Source organism: Boleophthalmus pectinirostris, unplaced genomic scaffold (genome assembly GCF_026225935.1).
Source record: "Boleophthalmus pectinirostris isolate CB_2022bp ecotype Guang Dong unplaced genomic scaffold, ASM2622593v1 HiC_scaffold_10, whole genome shotgun sequence".
Classification (NCBI taxonomy): domain Eukaryota; kingdom Metazoa; phylum Chordata; class Actinopteri; order Gobiiformes; family Gobiidae; genus Boleophthalmus; species Boleophthalmus pectinirostris.
Window position 1 is genome coordinate 31,395,307 of NW_026570971.1, and position 25,184 is coordinate 31,420,490.

The 25,184-nt window shown below is 42.9% G+C and overlaps 1 protein-coding gene across 1 annotated transcript; it reads left to right on the forward strand.

Moving 5' to 3' along the window:
* Positions 1-269: 269 nt before the first annotated feature.
* heatr5a (HEAT repeat containing 5a) lies at positions 270-25,141 on the forward strand. Its single transcript, XM_055155629.1, has 42 exons — positions 270-406; positions 934-1,107; positions 1,403-1,614; positions 1,759-1,867; positions 2,068-2,217; positions 2,289-2,457; positions 2,660-2,832; positions 3,170-3,419; positions 3,909-4,061; positions 4,151-4,401; positions 4,661-4,772; positions 6,599-6,751; positions 7,210-7,309; positions 7,493-7,602; positions 7,713-7,870; positions 8,102-8,265; positions 8,392-8,497; positions 8,795-8,979; positions 9,341-9,500; positions 9,657-9,846; positions 10,287-10,450; positions 10,740-10,766; positions 12,270-12,414; positions 12,630-12,812; positions 13,305-13,481; positions 13,560-13,738; positions 13,839-13,907; positions 15,136-15,315; positions 15,427-15,640; positions 16,807-16,911; positions 17,208-17,336; positions 17,437-17,564; positions 17,798-17,945; positions 18,461-18,652; positions 20,279-20,377; positions 20,457-20,540; positions 20,823-20,990; positions 21,071-21,225; positions 21,931-22,038; positions 22,319-22,421; positions 22,647-22,800; positions 23,943-25,141. Exons 2-42 carry the CDS (start codon positions 985-987, stop codon positions 24,100-24,102), a joined length of 6,099 nt encoding a protein of 2,032 aa, XP_055011604.1. The 5' UTR covers positions 270-406; positions 934-984; the 3' UTR covers positions 24,103-25,141.
* Positions 25,142-25,184: the final 43 nt, after the last annotated feature.

Below are 25,184 nucleotides of genomic sequence, written 5' to 3' on the forward strand. Positions count from 1 at the left end.
AAACATTTTCATCGAAATGTATGTTAAAGGAATGTTGTATGTGGGATGTTCACTTTGGCGACTACCCACTTCTGCCTTCAAATCAAGTGTTTTCTTCTTTTAAATAAATTTTTATAAATGCATTTACGTTTGTTTCTTCAAATTTCTTTTCACATTCGTAGTTTATAGTCATTATTTAAATCTAATAAAAGTAAAGATAGAAAATAAAAAAAGAGTTGTGTTGATTTATGTGTTGATTTATTTTGTCTTTTAATTTGAAATCCGCTTGTCTCGTCTCCTGCGCGGTTGTTTCCGTTCTCCATAGTTCTCTCAAAAAACATCAAAAAACGAAGATAAACGGCTTTGTCTGTCATTTTTGAGCTGTCATCTTTTTGTAACTCAACTTGTTTTTATCTGAAATCAGCGGGTAAATATTTATCATAAAACAAGCATTAGTTTTGCTTGTAAAAGTTTAGTTGCTGTTAGCTCGAGCCGGTTAGCTGTTTGCCTCGGGTCACTGTTAGCGTTTAGCCTTGTTTACATTCAGTGCTTTCCCTATTGTGCTTATTTCACAAATTTTAATGCAGTTTTGGTAAACAAATATATATTTGTAAAGGTTTTCTAACGCAGCACGTCTTAACTCACGAATGAGCACAGACTTTGAGCTGTCTCAAAGTTTGTGTCTTGTGTTTGGAAACTGGGACTTGTTTTGTAATTCTCCAACTTTGAGACTGAAATAGTTTTAGTGCTCATCCACCATCTCAGAGGTACTCTTACTTGAGAAAAAGTTGTGGTTCCTCTTCCCACAGTCTACAAGTGACAATATGAAATAATTTGAACATTTGTATTTCTTGCACTTCTCCTTCAAATATGATTTCATCATCATTTTGTTTTTTTGGTTACATGCTTCTTGTCCAGGACTAAACCAGGTCTAAATTTTCTCTCTGTTTTTAGGATGCCCTCCTTTCTTCTTTCCTGATACCGGTCTCTTCTTCCACTGCAGTGATGTCAGCCTCGGAGCGCCTTTTGCTGCCAGAGGAGGTACTGCAGCTGAGCGACCCTCTCGGAGCAGAGGCTGTGTTCTCGTGGTTAAACCGACTGAAGAACCAACTGCCCCTCACTGACAAGGTATGGTGAATACACAACAAGCAAGCACAGCAAGGAGGGTCTCTCATTGTTCAAACCTGGTTTAGTCCTGGTTTAGTCTTGGTTTACCTATGTCATCACAGAAAACTCCAAAATGTAGAGACAATTTTTCCCACAAGGAAGGGATTTTTCTAGCAGTAGGAACCTTCATTTAAAGCCAGGGTATTATGCAAAATTGTTTTTTGGAGTTTTGGAATTTTTGATGCCAGAACATTATAACGTGATTGAAATCTCAAAAAAACAAACAAAGCCTCTTTAATGTGTTTGTTTATTTTAGGCAGAGATCAAAAAGATTCAGCGGCGCCTCGTGGACCAGCTTTCAAGTGTTCTGATCGGCTCACCTGGGCCTCCTGTTCGGGTCCTATTGGCCCATTGCCTGGCCTTGTTATTCCACCTAGGAGACCCCTTACCCTGCAGCCTATTAGTCGAAAAGTGCAACGACATCATCCGCAACAAAGATGACTCCCCCTCTGCCCTCCCCTCCCGCCTGTTAGTAAATGTGCCAGATGCACAGATCCCTTCATGGGGTCTGTGTAAACACTGCTAACCCTCTAGTTTAGACTATACAAACATATTGTGAAATGAATGAAATTCTTAGTTTTGTAGTTCAGATTTCTGTCTTGTCTCTTTCAGTGCGGCGGTGGCTTGTCTGGGCTCTTTGTTTGAACAATTGGGTCGAATGCTCAATGGATCCTCAAAAGACACATTTACAAATCTACTACGGGCGCTGAAGAATGCAGAGGTAAGTCAGAGCAAAGTCAGGGGAGCAGAGGAGAGGGTATGTGTAGCAGAGGAGAGGAGCAATGGACAGGGTCAGCGGAGCAGAGGAGGGGTCAGTGGAGCATATGAGAGGGTCAGAGTAATCGAGGAGAGGATCAGAGGAGCAAATGACAGGATCAGAGGAGCTGAGGAGCGGAACAGAGGATTCACTGCTGTCTTCAGTCTCAAGGCCGATGTGAGATCCTGGCCTCTTTGGAGAAGATGCTTCGTGGTTTGGGGCCCTCAGCAGCCCCTGTTCACAGAGATATCTACAAATCTGCACGCACCTGTCTCACAGACCGCTCCATGTGTGTACGCTGTGCTGCTGCCAAGGTAACACCTTACCTGTTCCTCACCTGTACATGTGTGGACAGAGACACTTCAACTCTCTGTTTGTGCTGTAGTGTCTGCTGGAGCTCCAGAAGGAGGCACTGTTCCTGTCCTCAGAGCTGGAGCACATGTCCACAGCTTGTTTTCGAGCGTTTGATGGAGCCTCATCTTCGGTCTGTGTCTCTGTCTCAGAGCTGTTGGGCACTCTGCTGGCTACTGCACTACAGCCCAAGAACAAAACAGGTACTCATACTTAAGGCTGTAGGCCGTTGATTAATCGGTCCATAGACTCTTGGAACAAAATTTGCATTTGTCAATGAATTAAATCTGATTTTCAACACTTTTGACAACCCCACATTATATACTTGAGATATATCAGTCTGGATTTACTTGACAAAGAATTACTAATGACAACTATGACCTGTCCTCTCACCTGTCCCCTCAGCTCAGAGAGTGCCTGGAGTGCCCCCTGGAGGAGGAGCTGTGTCTCTGGAGGAGGTGATGGACCTGCTGCTTGGGGGCTTCATCAGAGGAGGAGCAGGCTTCCTCAGAGTGTCTGGAGACAAGCTCAAAGGAACCAGCTCTGTCAGCAAAGAAGTCCGCTTCGGCATCGCTCAGGTGAGAAGAGACAACAGGTACAGACAGATGAGGAGAAAAGACAGGTGAGACTAAAGACATGAAATAAGAGAAACTGTCTAGTCTTGGTTTTGTCTTTACCCTCCTTAAAACCTATAATAGTCCTGGTCTAACCCTCTCTATTTCAGACCTTTATAGTCCTGTTTGAGTCCTGGCCTAACCCTCTTTCAGACATGTTTAGTGCATGTCTAGTTCTGGTCTAGTCATGGTCTACACCTCTCTTTCACATCTGTGTAGTCCTGGTTTAGTCCTGGTTCAGTCTTTGTTTAATCCTGGTCTAGTCCTGTCTGGTACTGGTCTAACCCTCTCTGTCTTTCAGACCTGTGTGGTCCTGGTCTCGTCTCTGGGCTCCATGTGGTTGGAGCAGAACCTCTCTCAGTTCTTGGCTTTGGTGCTGGAGCTCGTGTCCCACTCGCGGAGCTCTCTGTCCCCCAGTGACTCTGTGCTGTGTCGGGGGTGTGTGTCTCTGGTGCTCAGAGCCAGTCTGGGGGGGGTCCTGGGGGAGAAGGCCCAGAGCAACGCAGTGCAACATCTATGTGGGACTGTGGGGGCACACAAGAGAGCCATAGGTGAGTAATCATATTTCCTGGTATAGTCCTGGTATAGTCCTGCTGTAGTCCTGGTGTAGTCCTGGTGTAGTCCTGGTGTAATCCTGGTGTAATCCTGGTGTAATCCTGGTGTAGTCCTGGTGTAGTCCTGGTGTAGTCCTGGTGTAGGCTTGGTGTAGTCTTGTTGTAGGCTTGGTGTAGTCCTAGTGTAATCCTAGTGTAATCCTAGTGTAGTCCTGTTTCTGTCCTGGTCGTAGTCTTTGTTGTTTTTTTGTAGTTTAGTCTGTGACTTCACAACAATTAAAGACACTGTACCAGATTTTTACAGTCTTAAAACAGTTCTGTTCTGTAATTACTGAGCATATCCACAGAAAACAAACATAAAATATCATATATATTCAACATTTGAAATTATGACAATCAAAGCAGAATATAGGAGTTTGTATTAATGTAATTCAATTTCTTATTCCTGTGTTAGCCTTTATCCCTGTATTCTTTATTTTGTTGTAGACTCCTCCTTCTCTGACGCAGCAGCAGATCCCAGAGCCTCCTCAGACCTGTCCTCCTTACAGCACGCTCTCATCTGTGTCCTACTGGAGCTGGGAGCCCTTCTCCTGGGGTTAGGCTCCTCTGCTGAGCCTCTGCTGTCTGACCCCTCCACAGGTAAGGAGCTCACCTGTCTGCTACTGTCTGCTCCTCTGGCTCTTCTCTTCTGGCTCTACTTCTCTCATATTTCTCCTTTTTTTTCTAAGCTCTTGTAGACTCTGTGATAGCGGTCTTACTCCACCCCTCTGCTGCCGTGAGACTGGCCGGTTCTTGGTGTTTACGCTGCGTGGCCGTGGCGATACCATCCCAGAATGCACTGCTGCTGGACCGCTGTGCAGAGAGGCTAACAGTGCTTAAGTCCAGTCCAGAGGCACTGTCTGGATTTGGGTCTGCGGTCTGTGCCCTCGTCTCAGCTGCCCAACATCACAACCTGGGTCTGCCCCACAGCAAAGGAAAGGTGAGACTTGGTTCAGTCCTGGTTCAGTCCTGGTTTAGACCTGGTTCAGTCCTGGTTTATTCCAGGTTTAGACCTGAATAACACCTGGTTCAGTCCAGGGTTAGTCCAGGTTTATTCCTGGTTCATTCCTGCTTTAGTCCCTGGTTCAGTCCCAATTCAGCCCTGGTTCAGTCCTGATTGAGCCGTGGTTTAGTCTTGGTTTAGACATATTTTAGACCTGGTTCAGTCCTGGTTTACACCTGTTTCTCCTTTCTTTTAGATGGTCTTGTCTCTGGCTGAGGGCCTGTTGCGTTCTGCGTCTCAGAACAGTCGCATCTCCTTACAGAGGACTCAGGTGGGCTGGATGCTCCTGGCCTCTCTCACCACTTTAGGTTTGTCTTTTTTGTCTATTTAATTTTTAAAGTAAATAAATTTTTAATCTGAATCTGAATGATCTGTTGAAGCTTCAGATTGTGTTCATGTCACAGGACAACATTCTAAAATTCCCTATTGCTCCTAAACTATGCATTCTTTGTGGTGGTTAAGCAGAATCCTATTCATTTTGATGAATTTGAGATTTTTTTTTGCAGTAATCACCTTTAAAAAAAAAAAAAAAAAAAAATATATATATATATATATATATATATGTATGTATATATATATGTGTGTGTGTGTGTATATATATATGTATGTATGTATGTATGTATGTATGTGTGTGTGTATATATATATATATATATATATATATATATATATATATATATATATATATGTAGATATATAGTATATATATATATATATGTAGATATTAGGGGTGTCAAATTATCGCGTTAATTGCGATTAATTAATTACAGTCATATTTAGCGCGGTATGTTTTTTAATCGCGTTAATCTCATTTTTAATCTCTAACTTTACTGTTTCTGTATGCGAGTTGCTTTATTATAAAATCTGTTTTTATGTGTTGTTGGGACAACAACACAAACAAAAAAAACACATAACTTTTTTTAATTTCGGTAATTCCACTCATTGCTGGAAACCCACACAAACGCGCGCAGTAAGAGCGATGTAAACGTCATGTTCACGCTGGCGGCGTCAGTCGCACAATGGACGAGGTCGAAGAGCCAGTAGAACAGAGTCAGCAGTGCACAGGTAAAAACACATTCGTGTCTTGGAAATTATTCTCCCGACGTGAAATATAAAGGAAAATAACAAATATAAAATCGCCTACAACTTAAATGTCACTGGTGAAAACAACCTGCATAGGCTCATGATGTCTGCACTACTGTCCTATAGTGACCTGCCACATGAGGGGACACGCACACAAACACACACAAACACACACACAAACACACACCTTCATCATCATCATTAACCTGAGAACGCGCGGACCACGTTTCTTTCCGTAGTTACTGGACACGACGTGCTCCCGTGCGCCGTGTACATTTTCTTGCGTACGCTGCGTAAACCGCGCTTCCTCCTGTGAGCCTCTAAACCAGAACGAACACCAAGACTAAAACCGGGACTAACCCAGTCCAGGACTAAACCAGGACTAAACCAGAACTAAAACCAGAACTAAAATCAGGTCTAAACCAGGTCTAAACCAGGTCTAAACCAGGACTAAACCAGAACTAACACCAGGACTAAAACCAGGACTAACTCATTCCAGGACTAAACTAGGACTAAAGTAGGACTAAAGCAGGTCTAAACCAGGACTAAAACAAGGACTAAAACCAGTGATCTCATATATAAAGCATTTCTCTATTAATAATATTTTTAATATGGTTAAGGAAAGACTGGACTTTTTATTGTCTTTAAGTAGACAAAAGTTATTATGTTCAGATTTCCTCGTCTTTGCTACTTTACAGCAAACAGTTTCTTATTCATGGAGACTTGGGCTCAACAGCCAATTTGGAGAGATTTGTTAAACAATAAATGACTTTATAAAGTCACTTTTTTTTTTTGTTCTATATCAGTCTTTTGATCTGCCACAATAATGTAATAATGAATTTAAATGAAAATACCTCAAATTGAAGGCTTTTCTCAGCAATTTTTAGGTGAGATTAAAAAGAGATTAATTAGATTAATTAATTACAGATCATAATTAATTAATCTCTCCATTTTTTTTATCGCATGACAGCACTAATATATATATATATATATATATATATATATATATATATATATAAAGTGTCTGTCTTCAACTGTACCTTTTGTTTCAGGTCCGTCAGTAGTGGAGGTTTTCCTGTCTCGTCTCCTCCTCCTCTGTCGCTGTGTGTTTCCAGCCTCATTAAGGGAGCAGGATATGGAGCTGCGGCGTGGGGACTACTTTACGTGGCAGGTTACGCTGGAGGGACGCTCAGGGGCACTCTGTGGTGTGTACAATCCCATGTAGATTTTCAGTAGACACTACCTCCCTCCTCTCTCCCTCTCCTCCTGCACTGAACTTATACACACCAGTCAAAAGTTTGGACACATCCCAAGTTTTTCTTTTTTTTTTTACTACTTTCTACATTTTATATAAATATGGAAGACATCAAATATATAATGCAGGATTTTTGAAGCAAAAAAGAAAATTTATTGACTCAACTAAATATTTTTATACTCGGTGACAAAAGCAAAGGGTGTACATTTACTTTTTTTTTTTATTTAAGGTGTTTATTATTGTAAGGTTTTAGCTTTATATATACACACACACACACACACACACACACATATAATATTTTAGTTTTGATGTCTTCAGTGAGAATCTACAGTGTAAATAATCATGGAACTTAAACACATTTATCCAAACGTTTGAGCGGTAGTAGTAATATGATGTTTTTGTCTTCAGTTCTTAGGAGCCTCCTGGTGCACTGTAAGGAGCTGATGTCTGAGGACACTCTGTCTCGACTCCTCACTCCGCTCATCTGTGCCACCTCCATGCTCAACAAGTATAACTCAGTTTTTAATATCATTTTATGTGAATATCACAGTCGAACTTTGTAACTTTCTTCCTCCCTCCCTCCCGCATTCTCCTCCTCTCATCTCCTCCCCTCCTTCACTCTTTCTCCTCTCTCTCACTCTTTCTATCTCTCTATATCTCTATCTCTCCTCTCCCTCCTCTCTCTCCTCAGACTGGGCTCTCTGCTGCGTTCTTACGGCTCGTCCATTCGTCCTTTCACAGTTGTGTACAGACTCAGAGTCTATGAGCTCCTTGCTGAGCTGCCCCCGCACACGTATCAAGGTAAAACCAATATAATTTTTTAATGCCTGACGCAGGTTTATAGAATGCTAAAACTGCAGGAGCAGAAAAAACCATAACATGCCTTATTTACTGTTCATTCTTTCCCACAGAAAGCTTTGGTCTTGTGATGAACCAGCTGGTGTCAGACCTCTGCTTTCCAGACCAGTCCTGCTCAGAATTAACCCTGATGCCCTCCCTCTGCTTCTCTGACGACCTTTGTCTGATCAGTCCGGGTCTTAATGACCCCCACCAAACATTTATACATCAGGTACTGCTACTGCCATTTCTATTCCTATTACTGCTACTGATACTACTATTAAACCGGGACTGAACTGGGACTAAACCGGGACTAAACCGGGACTAAACCGGGACTAAACCGGGACTGAACTCGGGACTGAACTGGGACTGAACTGGGACTGAACTGGGACTGAACTGGGACTGAACTGAACGGAACTGAACCATGACTGAACCCCCTCATGTCTTCTTGTCTCTGTCCCAGCTCCAAAGCAGCAGTGGTTCAGGGGGCGCTCTGGAGAATGACCCCTTCTGCCTCACTCTTAAATCGGATACTCCTCCGGCTCCTCTCCCCTCCGCTCTGGCTCTGATGGAGGTTACTGTGCGTCTGTTTGGAAACCTGTTCCCCAACATCATTTCCGCTCAGAGGTAATGTTGTAATGACACTAAACTCAATTTAACTAAGGAACAGACTTAATACTCAATACAGATTATGATACTATGGTAATAATAACACAAGTTTTGTGAGTAAATATATTTTTCTGTTTGTTTTAGGGTGAAGATCTTAGAGCAGTTTGTGGACTCTGTGAATCAGCTCAAAGGACAAAAACAGCAGACCGTCCAGACCCATGTGTGTGCTGCCCTCTGCAGTGTGCTCAAGGTACTGCTCTCCCTCATGTTTCCTAATAACTCTCACACCTCAAACACATCAAACCTTTACGCAAAGGTTTTCTTCTGACAAAATCCAAAATCTTGACAGTACAAATGATATTTTTTTAATCGGAATTCCAAATATGAAAATGTGCTCCAGATTAGGTACTATAAGTCTTAATGAGTTTCATTTGGATCCAAACGCTGTGGGTGATGTCACACTCCCTCAGAACACTTCTATTATACAGCCTATTATAGAGCTCTTATCTACGCCTATGGATCTGCCTCTCCTCCTGTCTCTCCTCAGGTTCACTCCCGCTCTCCTCTGGGCCCCTCGGAACTGCGGCCTCCTGCTCTGTCTCTCCTATGGGGGGCGCTAGAGAGCTCCTCCCCTTTGCTCAGGTGTGCAGCTGCCGAAGGACTTGCCCGATTAGTCCAGAGCGCCAATGACTCCGCCTTCACTGTGTCCGCTGCCCTCCTCTGCTTCGACAGGTAACACCCACAGACAGGTGATCTGACCAGGATCTTGGTTCATATCTAGAGAAGGGTCCCTCATGATACGAGTACAAAAAACATTTTTTCCCCATTCTGATGGAAAAAAAAATCCTACAATGATTTGTATCTGTCCATAGGTGTCACATGTCAACAGACGTACCATAAAGAGGCGGAAATTAGACTTGTTTTGTTAAATTTTAGATCCATGATGTGATTTAAAATGTCCAAATTCAACATAATGTTCCATGGGTGTCATAAATTGTAACTACTGTATAACAGACACAAGCTCTATGATGGTCATTTGACCGTGATCAGCACACATGGGCTTTCTTGACATTATATTTAATTTATATTTTAGACTGAAGATGTCTCGGGATGCGGCCTCTCGCTGTGGTGTATCTTTGGCACTGGGGTCGTTGTACCGATATCAGGGCGGGATCAGCTCAACTCAACATCTTTGCAGCTGTGTGGGTGTCCTGTTTACACTGAGCCAAGATACTACATGCCCTGAAGTACAGGTGAGAAGGAGGAGGAGAGAGGGGAGAAGAGAGGGAGAGGAGAAGAGGGGGAGGGAAGGAGAAGGGAGGGAAGAAGAGGGGATGGAGGGTAGGGGAAATGAGAGGGTCAAATGGAGCAGAGGATCAGATCTGACCTGTTCCTGTGTCTCTCTCCAGGCCTGGGCTCTCCACAGCCTCTCCTTGATCATGGACTTCTCTGGAGGCTTGTTCCGTGTTCACTTGGAGCCGTCTGTGTCTCTGGTCCTGAGGCTGCTTCTGTCGTCTCCTCAGACCCACCCTGAGGTGCACCTGAGCCTGGGCAGGTGTCTCCAAGCACTCATCACCTGCCTGGGACCCGACCTGCAGGGTACGGCTCTGTCTGTCCTCTGCATTATTGTAGTGTAAATGTTTCTTAGGGACAGCCTTTCTGTAGAATGCTTTCTCCTTTTGTTTATACACTGCACGCGTGGGTTTGTGTTGTTTCCTACAGAGGACAGTGTCAGGTCTCTTAGACTCAGGAGGTTTCTGGGCAGAGGTGATGTTAGACTGGTCACTTTGGCTCAGAATGTTTGAAAATTATGACCATTATTAATAACCTGCACATTGGAGACAGAATTAACCAATCCGCTGTATTTCTGACACACAAACACACACAAGTAATCTTTACGCTGTGCAGCATTTTAACTGTAGCTAAAACCAGACAAACACATCATAGAGCATCACAGTGGGTCCTACTTTCTTCTCATATGCTGACATCAGCTCTGATGCCTGGTCCTTGAGTATCATGATACTGTATATGTTTTACAGAGGACAGCTGTGCATCCCTCAGAGACAGCATCTCTCTGGGATCTCTGGTTCTTCAGAGCTCTTCAGACCTGTTGGTTCAGTCCAGGTCCATCTCGTGTTTGCAGCAGCTCCACATGTTCTGTCCTGCTCACGTGGACCTCAGACAGTTGGTGCCCACTCTCTGTGTGAGTATCAGCTACACATTATATTCCACATACAGCGTATAATGTCTCTGTGCCTGATTTTTACAGTCTTAAAAAGGTGAAAAACAGAACTAGAAAATGAAGACCGCATGAATTGGAGAAATCACAATGCAATAACCAAGTGCGAGCAGAGCTGGTTCTCAAAAAATGTAAACTATTTTTTGAGAAATTGGTAACCTGTCATATGCATCTTAATTTAAACCTGCCTAGAGCCCATTATAATCTGTATTAATCCAACATTATTCAAGTCATGTGTCATTGTGTGTTTCAGGGCATTTTGTTGGACAGTTCTCAGGTGGTAGGTTTCTTTGTAAAGACTTTGACACTTGTGTTTAGTTTTAATTTGCTCTCATGTGCTTTGTGCTTTTATTTTGAAGGTCTAACCCACTAATACTATGGGCTGTTTGACCTGTTTCTGCTTTTATTCTGAAATGTACTAACTCTTCTTCAGGCTTCCTTTAAAGGTTGTATGGAGGATTTTTTTTGTTTCAAATTGTCAATGATAGCATTATAGAGATGCAGTAGCCTTATTATGATGACCAAAAAAAAGGAGAATAAAAATTAATCAACTCTGGACGTGGTGGGGCCAGCTAAACATTTGCCAATAGATAACGACACTGCCTCGTTATCTGTTAGCTGACAGGCTGTCAATCAATCTCCCTACGTTTCTAGCGTAACTGACTTGCCTGCGCGCCGCCGGTACGTGGTTTACGTACACCTGTCACGCAGTCCACAGACGCAAGCCGCACAGACGCTGTTTACTCCACCAACGCAACAGTTCTTAGCAGCTTTTTTTGACCTATATCTTCTTCGCAGTTCGCACAAAGTTTGTTGCAATGGCAGACAAGAATCCAGGAGCAGTTAGCTGCAAAAGAAAGTCTGTTTTTGAGGTCGCTGAAAGAATAAGACAAGGGGAAACAGCGAAGCCAAACTAAGGTGATTCTTGAAGATTCATTCCAGCGATGGCGCAACTGAAGCAGACGCAGGGTCTAAAGACTGACGCATTGGTCGCCAAATTACTCCTGGACAGGTCATTTCTGCTTACGTACTTTATTTCCAAGAGCTAGTCAAACGTTTTTCAGGACACGAAAGCGATATCCTATGTCTGAAAACGTAATTTTCAAGGCAAAGAAAGAGTCCGCTTGCTGCTGTGTGTTGAAGCTAGTTCATTCGCACTGAATCTCCGTGCACCCTTCTCTGCACCCCTTTCCTGCTCCTCTCCCCGCTGCCCGATCCGCTCTTCCCCCTCCTCCTCACTTCTCCGGGCATGGAATCTCCGCACACCGCTCCCCTCTCCTCTCTCCTCTCCTCTCTCCCCGCTCCGCTCTTCTCCCTGCTCCTCACTTCTCGTCCGCGCACGAAATGGCCGCGCCCCCCCTCCCTCCGCTCCTCACTTCTCCACCTTGCCTAACCAACACTGTAGTTAGTTGTTTACAAGTCATGTGCAGCGCACTGGCTGTAAAACAAACCTGTTTCTGGCGTAAGGAGGAGGCGGGAGGAGGCGTTTCTACGTAGGGAGCTGTAGGGGAGGGGGGGGTGGTTTCACGCATGCGCAACATTTGAAAAAGGACAAACAGTCGCTGGATTTCTCGTTCCTTGGAAAATCCTCTATACAACCTTTAATGTGTTTTTGGATGAGTTGTGGCTGAGCAGTTTTCTCAGTCAGCATGGGAGGTTTTATTTTATTATGGCTGATTTCTAGTTTCCTCTCGAATAGCTTCATCTGTCCAGTTCCTGGTTTGGTTTCTCTGCAGTATAAATATACATATATAATGTCTGAAGTGTATGTTTGTATTCTCAGGTGAGTTTGAGCCATTGGAGCCTGCTGCTGCGCCGTGCTGTCGTCTCGTGTCTGAGACAGATCGTTCAGAGAGACTCTCTGGAGGTCTCTCAACTCGCCGTGAGTTTGGCAAAAGAGCAGGCGCCCAAAGAGGCCTCCCCCCTGGGTAAGAGTGCAGGTCTAGACCTGGAGTCGGCCTGGTTTAGTCCTGGTTTAGACCTGGTTTAGACCTGGTTTAGACCTGGTTTAGACCTGGTTTAGACCTGGAATATAGGCCTGAATTAGACATATTATTAGATTCTGGTTTATTCTTGCTTTAGTCCTGCTTTATTCCTAGTTTATTCCTGGTTTAGTCCTGCTTTACCCCTGTGTGTGTTTCAGAATGCACACTGCGTGAGCTGGGCCTAGAAGGCGCTCTCTTCTCTCTGTTGGACCGTGAAACTGATCCTGGTCTAGTCCAGGATTTGGACCAAACTCTGGGGTTTATGATGGTCTCCAGTCTGAACAGCAGCAGAGTGGGACAATGGCTCAGGCTGTGCAGGGACGTGCTCTCTGCTACTACAGGTAATACTACTACTACTGCTGCAACAGGTGATACTATTAATATTACTACTGCTAATACTATAATTACTACTACTACTACCACTTAGTGCTGGTAAGATACGTATGTAACCACAGCTGCTCTGGTGGAAGTGAGGCTGTCAGTCTTACATAGTTATATACATTAACCCACCACATTCATACTAGCTGACGTGGGTAAAGTGTCTTGCCCAAGGGCACACCAACAGAACTTTGTTCAAGTGGGAATCAATCATCTGACTTTCAGGTTTGTATATGAGTGTTTGCTGACATAAGACTTCTACCATTATTGCTAATATATGTAACACTAGAAGTGCTACTACCACTACTACTGTACTATACACTATATACTACTACTATTATAGTGGTCTACTATTAGTGTACTACTAAGGTAGACCAGCAGTCTCCTGGTCCTACTGGCACTATTATATCTGACCCCTCTTTCCTTCTCTCTCTCTACCTCTTTCTCTCTCTCAGACCTGAGCGGGCCCCAGGACTCACTCGAGGAGGAGGAGGAGAGAGAGGACTGGAGTTCTCTTGGAGCTCGCTCAGAAACAGTTTCTCCCTTCAGCACCCTCCGCTGGTCCACACGCCGCATCGCAGTCGAGTCAGTCTGCACTGTGATCCAGACCTGTGCCAAGAATGAGACCACAGGTAGACCCAGTTTAGACCTGGTTCAGTCCTTGTTCAGTCCCGGTTCAGTCCCGGTCTAATCCTGGTCTCTGGTTTCAGACTTGCTGGTTCCTCGCCTAGGAGACCTGGTGCGTATGGCGTTCATGGCTTCCACAGATCATAGCGCCCCCCTTAGGCTATCGGGGTTACAGACACTGTTGGAGATCATCAGAAGCTTCAGCTCCATCGAAGAGCCAGAGTTCCCCGGGCACTTCCTCCTCGAGCAGTACCAGGCCAATGTAAGCTAACATCTGCAGACCGGGCAGAGACCAGGCTTAGACCTGGCTTGGAACTGACTTAGACCTGGTTATTTTCTAAACTATTGGTTATTTGTTGCAGGTGGGAGCTGCTCTGAGGCCGGCCTTTACACCTGAGGCCCCGCCAGACGTCACAGCTAAAGCCTGTCAGGTACAGACCTCCTAAATATGTTTATTATAAATCAAAGTATAATATAAACAGATACAGTGTTACTGCTAAAGCCATAGGTACAGATGTTCCAGATACTGGGAGGGTAATCATTTCTCAGTTGAGCTTTGCGAGTTCAGATGGGCATGATTGACAGATGGATTAGCCAATCAGGGACACGTAAGGTCCAAAACAAATATGGCTGTATGAGGAAAAAAGAAAGGACAAAATATCACATGGGACTGAAAAGCATGGTGGATTTCTGCAGAAGCTGTCACCTCTCAATTTGTAATGTAATTTTATGTGAAAATCATATGCCCAATGAGCTCCTTCATTTCACAAGTGTCACTGAAATAAACAAATCTGATTGGATGATTGTGGTTCTGGCTTGAGACACAGCAGAGAGGGTGGAGACCAGACTTCAGAAATTAAATGAACAAAGGTTTTAGTTAGGGATGGGCATGATTAGTCGATTAATCGATAATTGATCATTAAGAATTTCATCGATTACGTTCATTTTAATCGACAAACCGGCAAAAGGTACCGAAGTGCATATGCGTATTTAACGATGACTTGTACAAGAAATTCCACACTTTCCTTTCTGGTCGGGACAAGAGGGAGGCCATGTGCACAGTGTACAAAGCAGCACATGTTTCTGTGTCCAGTGGGAAAAATCTTTACCAGGTGAGAGAAGCGCAATGTCGATGACGAGTCCCCACCTCCCTCCCCCCGTACGGTGTCCTGGTTTTGACAAACGCAAATATGGTCACACTAACCTGTATTCCATTGAGTCATGTCTTTTAATCCGACAGAAGTTGACCGCATCAGCGCACAAGAACTGTATTTTTTATTTTTGCTTAGTTTATGCAAATTAGCAATGCGGTTTTAAGTTTTGTTTCTGTGAGAGTTGCGCAAAACTGAATTAAACACATTATAATGTCAAACGGGCTGATGTGGCTAGAGTGGTTACAGTTTATTTGTCGTAAAGTTGAATTTATTTATGTAGATTAGGAGTGCAGATAGTAATAATAATGATGATCATTTTAATATAAAAACGTTAATGATTAATCGATAATCGATCGTTAATTCTCTCGACGATCGATTAAGAAAATTTCATCGAATGCCCATCCCTAGTTTTAGTAATTATCATAGTGTTGATTCACAAAACCTTTGCACAGGATGTGATAGTGCTCACAGCTGCTGTCTTCCTCATAGTTGTGTTTAATCTCAGGTGTGCAGTGCGTGGATCTGCAGTGGAGTGGTCAGTGACCTCAAAGACCTCAGACGAGTCCATCAGCTTCTGGTCTCTTCTCTGTCCAAGATCCAAACAGGACCGGAATCCAACTTGCAACTCTACAACGAGGCCGCCGCTACTATGGAGACTCTCGCCGTGCTCAAGGCCTGGGCCCAAGTTAGTCTAGACCTGGTTTAGACCTGTTTTAGTCCTGGTTTAGTTCTGATTTAGCGCTGTTTTAGTCCTAGTTTAGATCTTGTTTATTAATTTAAACTTGTCTTTTCGCAGGTTTACATTGTGGCAGTGCAGCAAAACAGGGCGAGCTCCGATTGGTCGACAGACTTTACATCCTCTTCAGCCAATGATGTCACAGCTCTTGAGTCTGAAGGGGCGGGACTTCTGGGGCTGGTCCAATCAGATCTGCCGACTCTGAGCCGCCTGTGGCTCTCGGCGCTTCAGGATCATGCCACGCTTAGTCAGCCCCCAGAGCAGCCCGTCACAGGTGAGAAGTGAACTGTTGAGTCCAGGTTTAACTCAAAGTGAGTATGACAGGTTTCGATGATTCTCAAATTTAGACTTAATCTGGTCAGATAATACCTGTTAAATAATGTTAAATAAAAACAATTACAGAAGAAAAGTAGAAAAAAATACTGAAAGTAGAGTGTTCTATTTTAGAGGGTTCAGTATTGATGACATCACACTGGGGTAATTTAATCCAAACGTTTTGAACAATTTCAACTATTTAACAAAAATAAAGGTGTTTTCTTGTCATTTTTTGTCAGATATTAATTTCTGTTTATACACAGAATGTTTGGCCCTGTGTACAAGGTGTAAACAGTAAATAAAAAATAAAAGCCTCACAGAAAGTCATAATTATGAGTTTAAAACTCATAATTATGACTTTTCATCTCATAATTAGGAATTTTCGAAGTTGACTCTGAACCTGCTCTTGCCATGCAAGCACATGGGCTGGTGCGACCATTTTACCATAGAAGCCATGTATGAACCCGCGACAAGTAAAAATGAGTAGTTATTTTACTAATTCACTTCACACTGTATCTAAATTATTTACTATGTGCCCATATTTTCATTACTGACCAACCCGAAGTAGCCTGTGCTAAGTGCCCAGCAAAGCTCATCAGTTCCCGGCCAGGGCCCGGAGAATGGGTGAACCGCAGAGCCAGAGGTGCTTCATTCCCTGTTTGGACTAAACCATACCATGGACAGATTAACATAGATGGACACTTTGCACCTACACATTCATCTCTCTCTTTCTTGTCTTTTTTACAACATTTATAAGTTAATGAGTAAATGGAGCTATGTTAAGATGTCCTGAGCACCTGGAGGATGGCCTCTCCAGGAAAATGGCCGTGTGCTTCCATGACAAGGGCAGATTCAGAGTCAACTTTAAAACTCGTAATTATGACTTTTAAACTCATAATTAAGACTTTCTGTGAGGCTTTAATTTTTTTTTTGCTGGCAGAAATGGGCTTCCATAACTTTAAACTAACAAAAATTAGAAATTTAAATGAATGTAGATTTTCTGTTGGATATGGATTTAATTATGAATACATTGATTTAAGAGCTGCATTGGTTACTGTCCCCCATCCAAAATAAGTGAGACATTTTAACAAAACCTATTTTATTCCACTTTTTGGTCTCTCCCAGGAGGTTCGTTCTTCTCCTCAGAGACGATGCACCAGGCTCGCGTTCACTTCTGCTCCTCCTGGGCCCCTATCCTCCACGCCTCCGCGCTCTGGCTGCACTCCACCGGTCTGAGCACAACTGATCTACTTTACACAGCCTTCACTTTTAAACAGCTTTACATGTGATAGTCCTGGTTTACTCCTGGTTCTGAACTGGTTTAGTCCTTATTCAGTCTTTGTGTAGTTCTGGTTCTGAAATGGTTTAACCCTGGTTCAGCCCAGATTTAGTCCTGGTTCAGTCTTGATTTAGTCCTTTTAACCAGCTTTTAATAATACAGTTTCTTCATCAACTACATACCTGCAGTTAGTATATAGTAATGATCAGTTGAATGTTTTTAAGTGTAGATCATGTGACTGTCTCAGGTTTGGCAACCTCAGAGGACACACCTGTGCACCTGTCCCGCCCAGCCACGCCCACCTCTTTAGGTCACTCGGGGGGAGGAGCCAAAAGCCCAGAGGATGTGAGCGAGGAGAGACTGCACCTAATCTTGGGTGAGACTTGATTTTAAATCTATTATTATTATTATTATTAGCATTAGCATTAGCATTATTATGCTTAATAAGACTCTTTAATTAAGGCTCCTGTCTGCAGGTGTGGCGGTGCAGTTCCTGTGCTCTCCTCACTCTCAGAACCAGATGGAGAACATTCTGTCGTGTCTCAAGGCTCTTCAGGTTCTTCTGGACATCCCCTGGCCCCGGAACCGCATCAGCAATGACCAGGTCTGTGCACTGGGGGGGCAGTATGGCGTGTTCATTCCTGGTTCAGTCCTAGTTTAGTCTTGATTTTGTCTGGGTTCAGTTCTGCTTCAGTTCTGGTCCAGTTCTGGTTCAGCTGTGGTCCACTTCTGGTTTAGTCTTGGTTAAGTCCTGGTCTAGTCCTAGTTTAACCCTGTTTCAATCTCTGTTTTTTCCTGGTCTAGTCCTGGTTCTAACCTAGTTCTCCTCTGTTCCAGTCCCTGTCTGTGGAGCTTCTGTCTGTTCTGCACAGGCTGATGGTGACCCGAGAGTCTGAGGAGGTGCAGAGTTCAGTTATGGATTTACTCAAACGGATCGTGTGCTCTGCTCAAGAGCACGTCCGCGAGAAACGCCACTCTGCAGAAGGTAAATGTCACGCGATCACCTAGAGAAAAACAGGACTAGGTATCCTCTACTTAAGATATGTGTGTTGGCTTGCAAGATTATTCTCTAACTCACTTAGATGCCCTCCCTGTGTCTCCATGCAGTCATATGCTTTGTAGAAGCTGCTAACCCTGTAGTTTGAACCTCTACAAACATGTTCTGAAATACATGGAATTCTTGTATTATTTTAGCAGTTTCATTTCAGTTCTCTGTTTTTACAAACTTGAATGACTGACTTTTAGACATGTGAGAATAATTTATTCAAACTACGAAATATCTTGTGGGGCCTTATACTATATAAAACCTGCTGTATATAAAATACTATATAAAACTGAAGTTTAGACCTCTACAGACATTCATGGGATTCTTGGGTGAATTTAAAGTTCATATTTCAGTCTCTCTCAGATGTGAATGCTTCTGAATCTAAAATTAAAGTCACAAAACTATCTGCATGTTTAATCCTTGTTAAATAAAATAAAATCTTTTGTTTGTTCCAGTGGACGATGGTGCCTCAGAGAAGGAAACTCTCCCTGTGTTTGGAGAGGGCAGAGACACTGGAGGTCTGGTCCCAGGACAGTCTCTTGTTTTCTCTGCTCTTCAGATGTGTCTGTGTGTGCTGGTCCGAAAACTGCCCCAACTCAGTCCAAGGCTATCCGGGACCAAGACCGGGACTAAGGCCAGGTCTACAGGTGAGTCTGGGCCTGGGCTCAGCCTTTTGCTTCCATACAAACCTCAAAGCTACTCTGAAATTGAACCACTTGCCCCATACAGAGGACAAATGCCAAAATTGATTTTTGTGAACTAGCAAATATCACAAGAATCTGGATTTGTAGACTTTGTAAATTGCCATATTTGCTTTGCTCACACTTAATGATGACCCTGGCAATGTTCTGGGACTGGAACCTGTGTGAATGAGGGTCACTGCCAGGTTACTGGGATCTGTGTGTGCATGAGGCTTTACTCTTTCCCCCATGAAGACGACATTTGACGACCCCCCTGAACCCTTAATGACGTCTTTTGACACCTCCGCTGTATCACTAAAGACGTGATTTGACGACCATTAGAAACGGCTCGGTTTTTCACATGTAAACAGAGACTGATCGGTGGGGGCCACTACAACCCACACTAGGCTGACCAATAGGTTTTTCCGAAGTTAATCGAAGTAGTGACGATGGTAGCTTACGGAAAAAACACAACACGAAACACGTGTAATGGAAAGATTGCGGCACTGCGGCGCACAGTTTTAGAAATAATGAGTTTAGAGAAAGTGACTTTTATAGATTTCAAAGTGATGATGTTGAAGTTGATTATAAAGTGGGAAACAGCGACAGTGACGGACTTTCGGGGAGTGAAACTTATGAAGGTGAGAATGCAGCTGATGTGTCTGTGTGGAGCCCTGCGATATCCGAACAAACTATCTGAGCTTTATACTCGATTATGAACCAAAAATGCCCTGAAATCTGGATGTTGCCCAGGCTAGTCCTTTAAAATATTTCAGTCTTTTTTTCCAAGATACAATGTATGACAGAATCGCTACAGAAAAAACGCTTATGCGGAGCTCTGTGCACGAGAAAGTGACCAAGATGACAAATACTGAACACCCACTGACAGGAAAGAGTTTTATTATTATATTATTATATTATAATAAGCTGAATTAATTGAATAAGCTAAATGAGTTAAATAAATTAAATAAGTTGAATAAGCTAAATGAGTTGAATAAGTTAAATGGAAAAAATGAATTAGGTCCACAGAGGTGTACAACAGGTAAAACCAGGTGCACACTTGGCTATACTGTATCTGGTGATATGAAATCTGTTTAAATACTTTGACAAAGTATATTTTTTATTTTTTTATGACTATAGTACTCAGAACATGCATATATCAGATGCTGAATGTAGTTTTTTGTTTTCGATTTTGCACCTGACCAGGTAAACTCTCATTGTCAGTGAGCTGTTATAAACCTGTAAATGAGTTGAATCACATTTAAACATCCATAAATGAATAGTTCAGAGTCTAAGGTTTCCAGAGATACCAAATATGTCTGTGTTACAATTAAGTTCATGAGTGTAAAAATCATTTATAATCGCTCGTGGAAGTCTGTTTTCTTTTATGCAGTTATGCTCTATGGGTAGCCCTAGTCATATATGTATGGGATGTTCCTAGTAGGTGTCCAGGGGGGAAAGAGTTAAGAGACTGGAGCAGATCTGTGGAAGCATGCTTCGTACAGTAGGATCAGATTATCCATATGCTAAAGGACATTCATTTATATTATGCTTCATTCATATATTATTATCATACTGTGTGTATATTTGCAGGAGTGAGTGAGGTGTGGAGTCTCTCACACTCAGACTGTACCCTGGTCTCCTCTGCTCTGTTTGTCCTCTCTGAGCTGCCGTCCCTCTGCTCCCCTGAAGGTCAGACTCATACACCGCTCTCATTGGTTGTCTCTGGTCTTTTCTCTTCTTCTGTAAATGGTTGATTTTTGTCCCACAGGAAGTGTTTCAATCCTGCCCACAGTCTTGTACCTGCTGCTGGGAGTGCTCCGAGAACTTGTGCACCGGCCCTGCTCGCTTACAGGTGAAAACACTTGCCACCTGACTTATGAAACTTACACCTTACTACCTGATATTACACCCTGTGAGCCAATTTACAGAAATTTTTGCCACATTTTGGACCCACTGTATTATGTAAAACAGATTCAGTTCTTTTCACAGCTCCTGTCACACCTGCACCATCTGTTCAGACATCTTAACCAAACTTCTCATCATTGTACTGCAGTTTCAATGTTTGAATGTAGAGGAGCATGTTTCAAATAAAATGATGTCTGTGCATAACCTCGAAAATATATTTGTTGTCTAGATCCTGTCTCTGGTCCAGGCTCTGGTCATCCTGGTCTGATTCAGTCCTGTCTTCAGTCTCTCAGAGCAGTTCTGTTGAGTCCGATGAGTAGACAAGAGAAAAGTCGAGAATCCTGGGTCCAACTTCTGCAGTCGGCCCTGAGCTCTCTGCTGCTGCTCTGGGAATGTGGTAATATAAATACTACTGCTATTGCAATGTTGCCAGTGACCGGAGGATGGGAGGGCATCTTACACATCTTTTGTTTGTAGATGATCCGGAGCTGGAGGTGGACCAGGGGGCTCTCCTCAGAGCTTTAGCTCAGTTTCTGGTCTCCTCCTCTGGATCAGATGTCTGTGGTGTGCCCCCTCTGTGTTCCCTCAGTCTGGACAAGTTCACCTGTGCCATGGACTCCAAGGACCCACAGGTAACAGAGACTGCTTTAGTCCTGGTTTAGTCCCCAATCAGATGCTAGTTTAGAGCTGATTCAGTCAGATTAGTTTAATATTTTTTCATGGTTGAGTCCCAGTTTACACCTGGATTCAGATTTGGTTTAGACCTTGTTCAGTCTTGGGTTTGTCGATAGTTTGATCCTAGTTAGTTTTTAGATTTTTATTATCCTTCTAAGTCTAAATCAGGGGTGCTCACACTTTTTCAGCATGCGAGCCACTTACAAAATGACCAAATGTCAAAATGTCAAAATGATCTACCTAATACAAAGTCAAGCAAACTGCACTGCACTGAAACACTCTGTGCCTGGTCTAAATGTTAGAAGTTTTTGTTAATAGTTTTTCCATAGATTTGTATTTGTATCATTGCTATCATTGAAAAAGTGAATTGTACATATCTTGATCAATGATAAGAAAACGAAATGCAAATGTTTTTAACACTGGGGAAAAGGGGTGTGAACAGGGAAGTTTATACTTCCACCCACTCCTTTTCAAACATGTATATATTCCTTGCATCCTGTATAAGGATTATGAATGCTGACTATTGCTTGGTTTTGCTTATGTTTGTTATGTCTTGATACAGTTTTTTTCTATTCATGTTTGAAATAAGCAACAGCCATAGCTCTTATACTCCTAATGGACATTAAACACCTGTCCCCCTGTGTCCCTGTCTCTGTGTCTAGGTGCAGTCTGTGTGCTTCCAGCTGCTCAGCTCCCTGTTCCAGACTCCAGCTCCGGTCTCTGGACTGTACATCCGGGCTTTGGGCCCAGCTCTGGTCCGGTTCCTCAAGGTAAAGTACTCACCTGAGACTCAAACCACTGCCCCTCATGTACAGCTGCTTGATTTAAAAAATCTTTGGCTTTTCAAATTTAATTTAACACTCAAAATTTACCACACCTCCTTTTTTATTAGTAGTGTTTTCTGACAGTTTAGTTTAAATAGGACTGCTCTTTAGCAAAATTGACTTGACATGTATTTTTTTTATCCTTGTCTTGTGTGTTTTGTCCTGTCTTATATGTTTTTGCCGCTGGTCTTGCATTTTTTTTTACCCCTGATCTTGTTTCTTTCAGAAAGTGGAGCGCTGTCGGCCTCAGACTCTAGAGGAGCTCGGGTCAGTTCTGGAGGCTGTGAGAGCCATGGAGACTCTGGTCCAGGCAGCAGAACCACAGCACAGTGAGAACCAGGACTTAAACCTGGACTGAGCCATGGACTAAAGCAGGGACCAAACTGGGGACTAAACAAGGGGCTGAACCGGGACTAGAGCGGGACTAGAGCGGGACTAGACTAGAGCGGGACTAGAGCGGGACTATAGCGGGGGCTGAGTCAAGGGTTGAACCATGACCGAACCAGTAGTAAATTAGGTCTAAACTGGGACTAAACCTGTTCTCTCTGTTCCAGGGTCTCAGTTGGTGTCTCTGCTGTTGCCGCTGCTTGTCTCATTCCTATTGGATGAGAATGCACTTAGCTCCGCCCCACCAGCCTCCCGCTCGTTGCATGACTCTGCGCTGAAGGACCTGATGAGGATCGGACCCCAGCACCCTGTGGTTTTCAGGTCAGACTCTACACCTGTGACACTTAAGGACACCTGTAAGAAAAAGGGTTTCTCTCAGTGGGACATGACCAGTTTAAGAATTATACTGTGACTGTTTTTGAAGATATGAAACAATATAAAGTATGTGTGAAAATGTGTAAAATATCTAAAAAGAACAAATATCAGATTGGAGAGACTCACTTTTAATGGAACTTTAAGCTTAAAGGTGCAGTGTGTAACTTCTGGTGGAAGGTCCGTCATATGCTTTTCTCTATGGAGATGTTATTGCTTTGTCTGGAATGTTTCACAGTATGGTTTTAAACCTTTCTATCTCCATGGAGACCAACCAGACCAAGTTACAGGCCAGATCTGAGGGAGGGAACACCACTCAGTCAGTGCCTGTTTTCTGGGTATTTTTCAGCTTGTGGGGAGGCTGGCCCGACATGGTCAATGTAGGAGGCAGATGCAACAAAAAAAAGTGTGTCTTTAAGACAAAATTTGTTTTAAAACACACTTCTGGAATTCACCAACAAAAGTACAAATAAACAGAAAATATGTAACTGAAATCCAAAAACCCCAAACAACCTGCACAAGAAGTCTCTCCCTTAATTGATGACCCCTGCTTGCCTTTTATACTCCGCCCAGCAGGAAGTACCTCCCCCCGGTGAGTATCAGTTCCAGGTAAAGCAAAGCAAAGATGTCTTTTCAAAATCAAAATGTTTAACATAAACTAAGATTAATTTAAAATGAGACAAACACCCACTTTGTCACAGAGCTATAAAACTATAAAATGTAATAAGTATAATGTAGAGCTATTTATTGTACTGTGGAACATTCTAATCAGAGCAATGATATCTCCGTAGAAAAAGGTGATGAACCCTCCACCTGAAAAGTTACACAATGCACTTTTAAGAAGAGTGTGATTGGTCTAACAGGGATTCACACTTCAAACTCTGCCCTTCAGCCAAGTGTTTGTAATCAGAAACACAAGGACATGTGGAGACATAATCTTAACCTCGGTGCAGAAATGATCAAAATATAGAATAGAGATTTCCCAGGGTTCTGACTCAGATCTGGTCCACTGGTTTAACCCTTTGGAGGATGGGGCAGATTAAGTCTTCATAGTTTCATATTTCTTTTCTGTTTTGTCTTTTTTATGTCAGGTCTGTGATGAGTTTGTGTCCAGAGTTAAAGTCTCGTCTGGAGGCTGCAATCAGAGTGAACCAGGAGCAGCTCCGGTCCAAGCCCAGCTCAGAGGCCTCTTCTCGTGGTCAGAGCAGCACCAAGACCCCCTCCATCACACTGAAGACAAACTTCCTCTGAACCACAGACATGTCCAGGTTTAGTCCGGATTTAACACTAATTTAGACCCATTAGTTTAGACCTGCTGTAGTCCAGGTTTAAAGGCACAGTATCTGATTTTTACTGCCTTGAAACGTGAAACCTGCTTGTCTCCATTAAAATATTATTGCTTTGCCTGGAATGTTCCACAGTATGGCAGTAAACTATCTATTGAGATCACCAGGCCAAATTACAGGTCAGATGTTTGGAGAGGTGACTCCTCCCAGAGTAAGATATTTTTATTAACATTAAAACACATCCAACTCAATAAATGCAGTTAAATAGATTTAAAGCAAAGCAAAGCCCCCTCCATGGAGACAAGCATGGAGATGACCATCCACCACAATGTTACCACAGTGCAGCATCAAAGTCTCTGTACCTGATTTTTATTATCTTAAAAACATGAGAAAAACAGAACTAGTTCATTTTAAACAATTTACAGTGGTCCAAATTTATTCCTCACTTACCTTGTGCATTCAGAGCATCCTAATTATTCACCAAGATGAGTTTAATAAGCACTTTCCAAAACTCACAATCCAGAATGGAGTTTTGCTGTGACACTAAAGCCAACAAATAGCATTCTAACACACACTTCCTGATAAAACAAACTGACAATAAATCGCATTATAATCAGATGCAAACAGCACACAAGAGACTTATTTTGACCTCCAGAGCTGCTTATACATTTATCTGTACTGGGGCAGGACACGTTTTGCTCAAACATGGGGTAAAAAAAAAAAAAAATCAAGTACAGGACCTTTAATCCTAGTTTAGACCTAGTTTAGTCCTAATCTAGACTTTATTTAGCCCATCTCAGACCTCATTAACATAATTATACTACATTAAAATTGATACTGACAGAGGTTGGAGGCTGCTTCTGCGCTTGTCTCCCTCTCCCCAGACGCTTTCCTTTTAATGAAGCTCATTTACGTTTTTAATCAGTTTACAATGGCCTTATGCGTGTGAGATTTTAACTAAATAGTGACACTACATTTGACTGTTTGAACTCTAACACACGTTTTGAAGATGAAGAAAACTGTGAAAATGTGAAAAACTTTAACCTA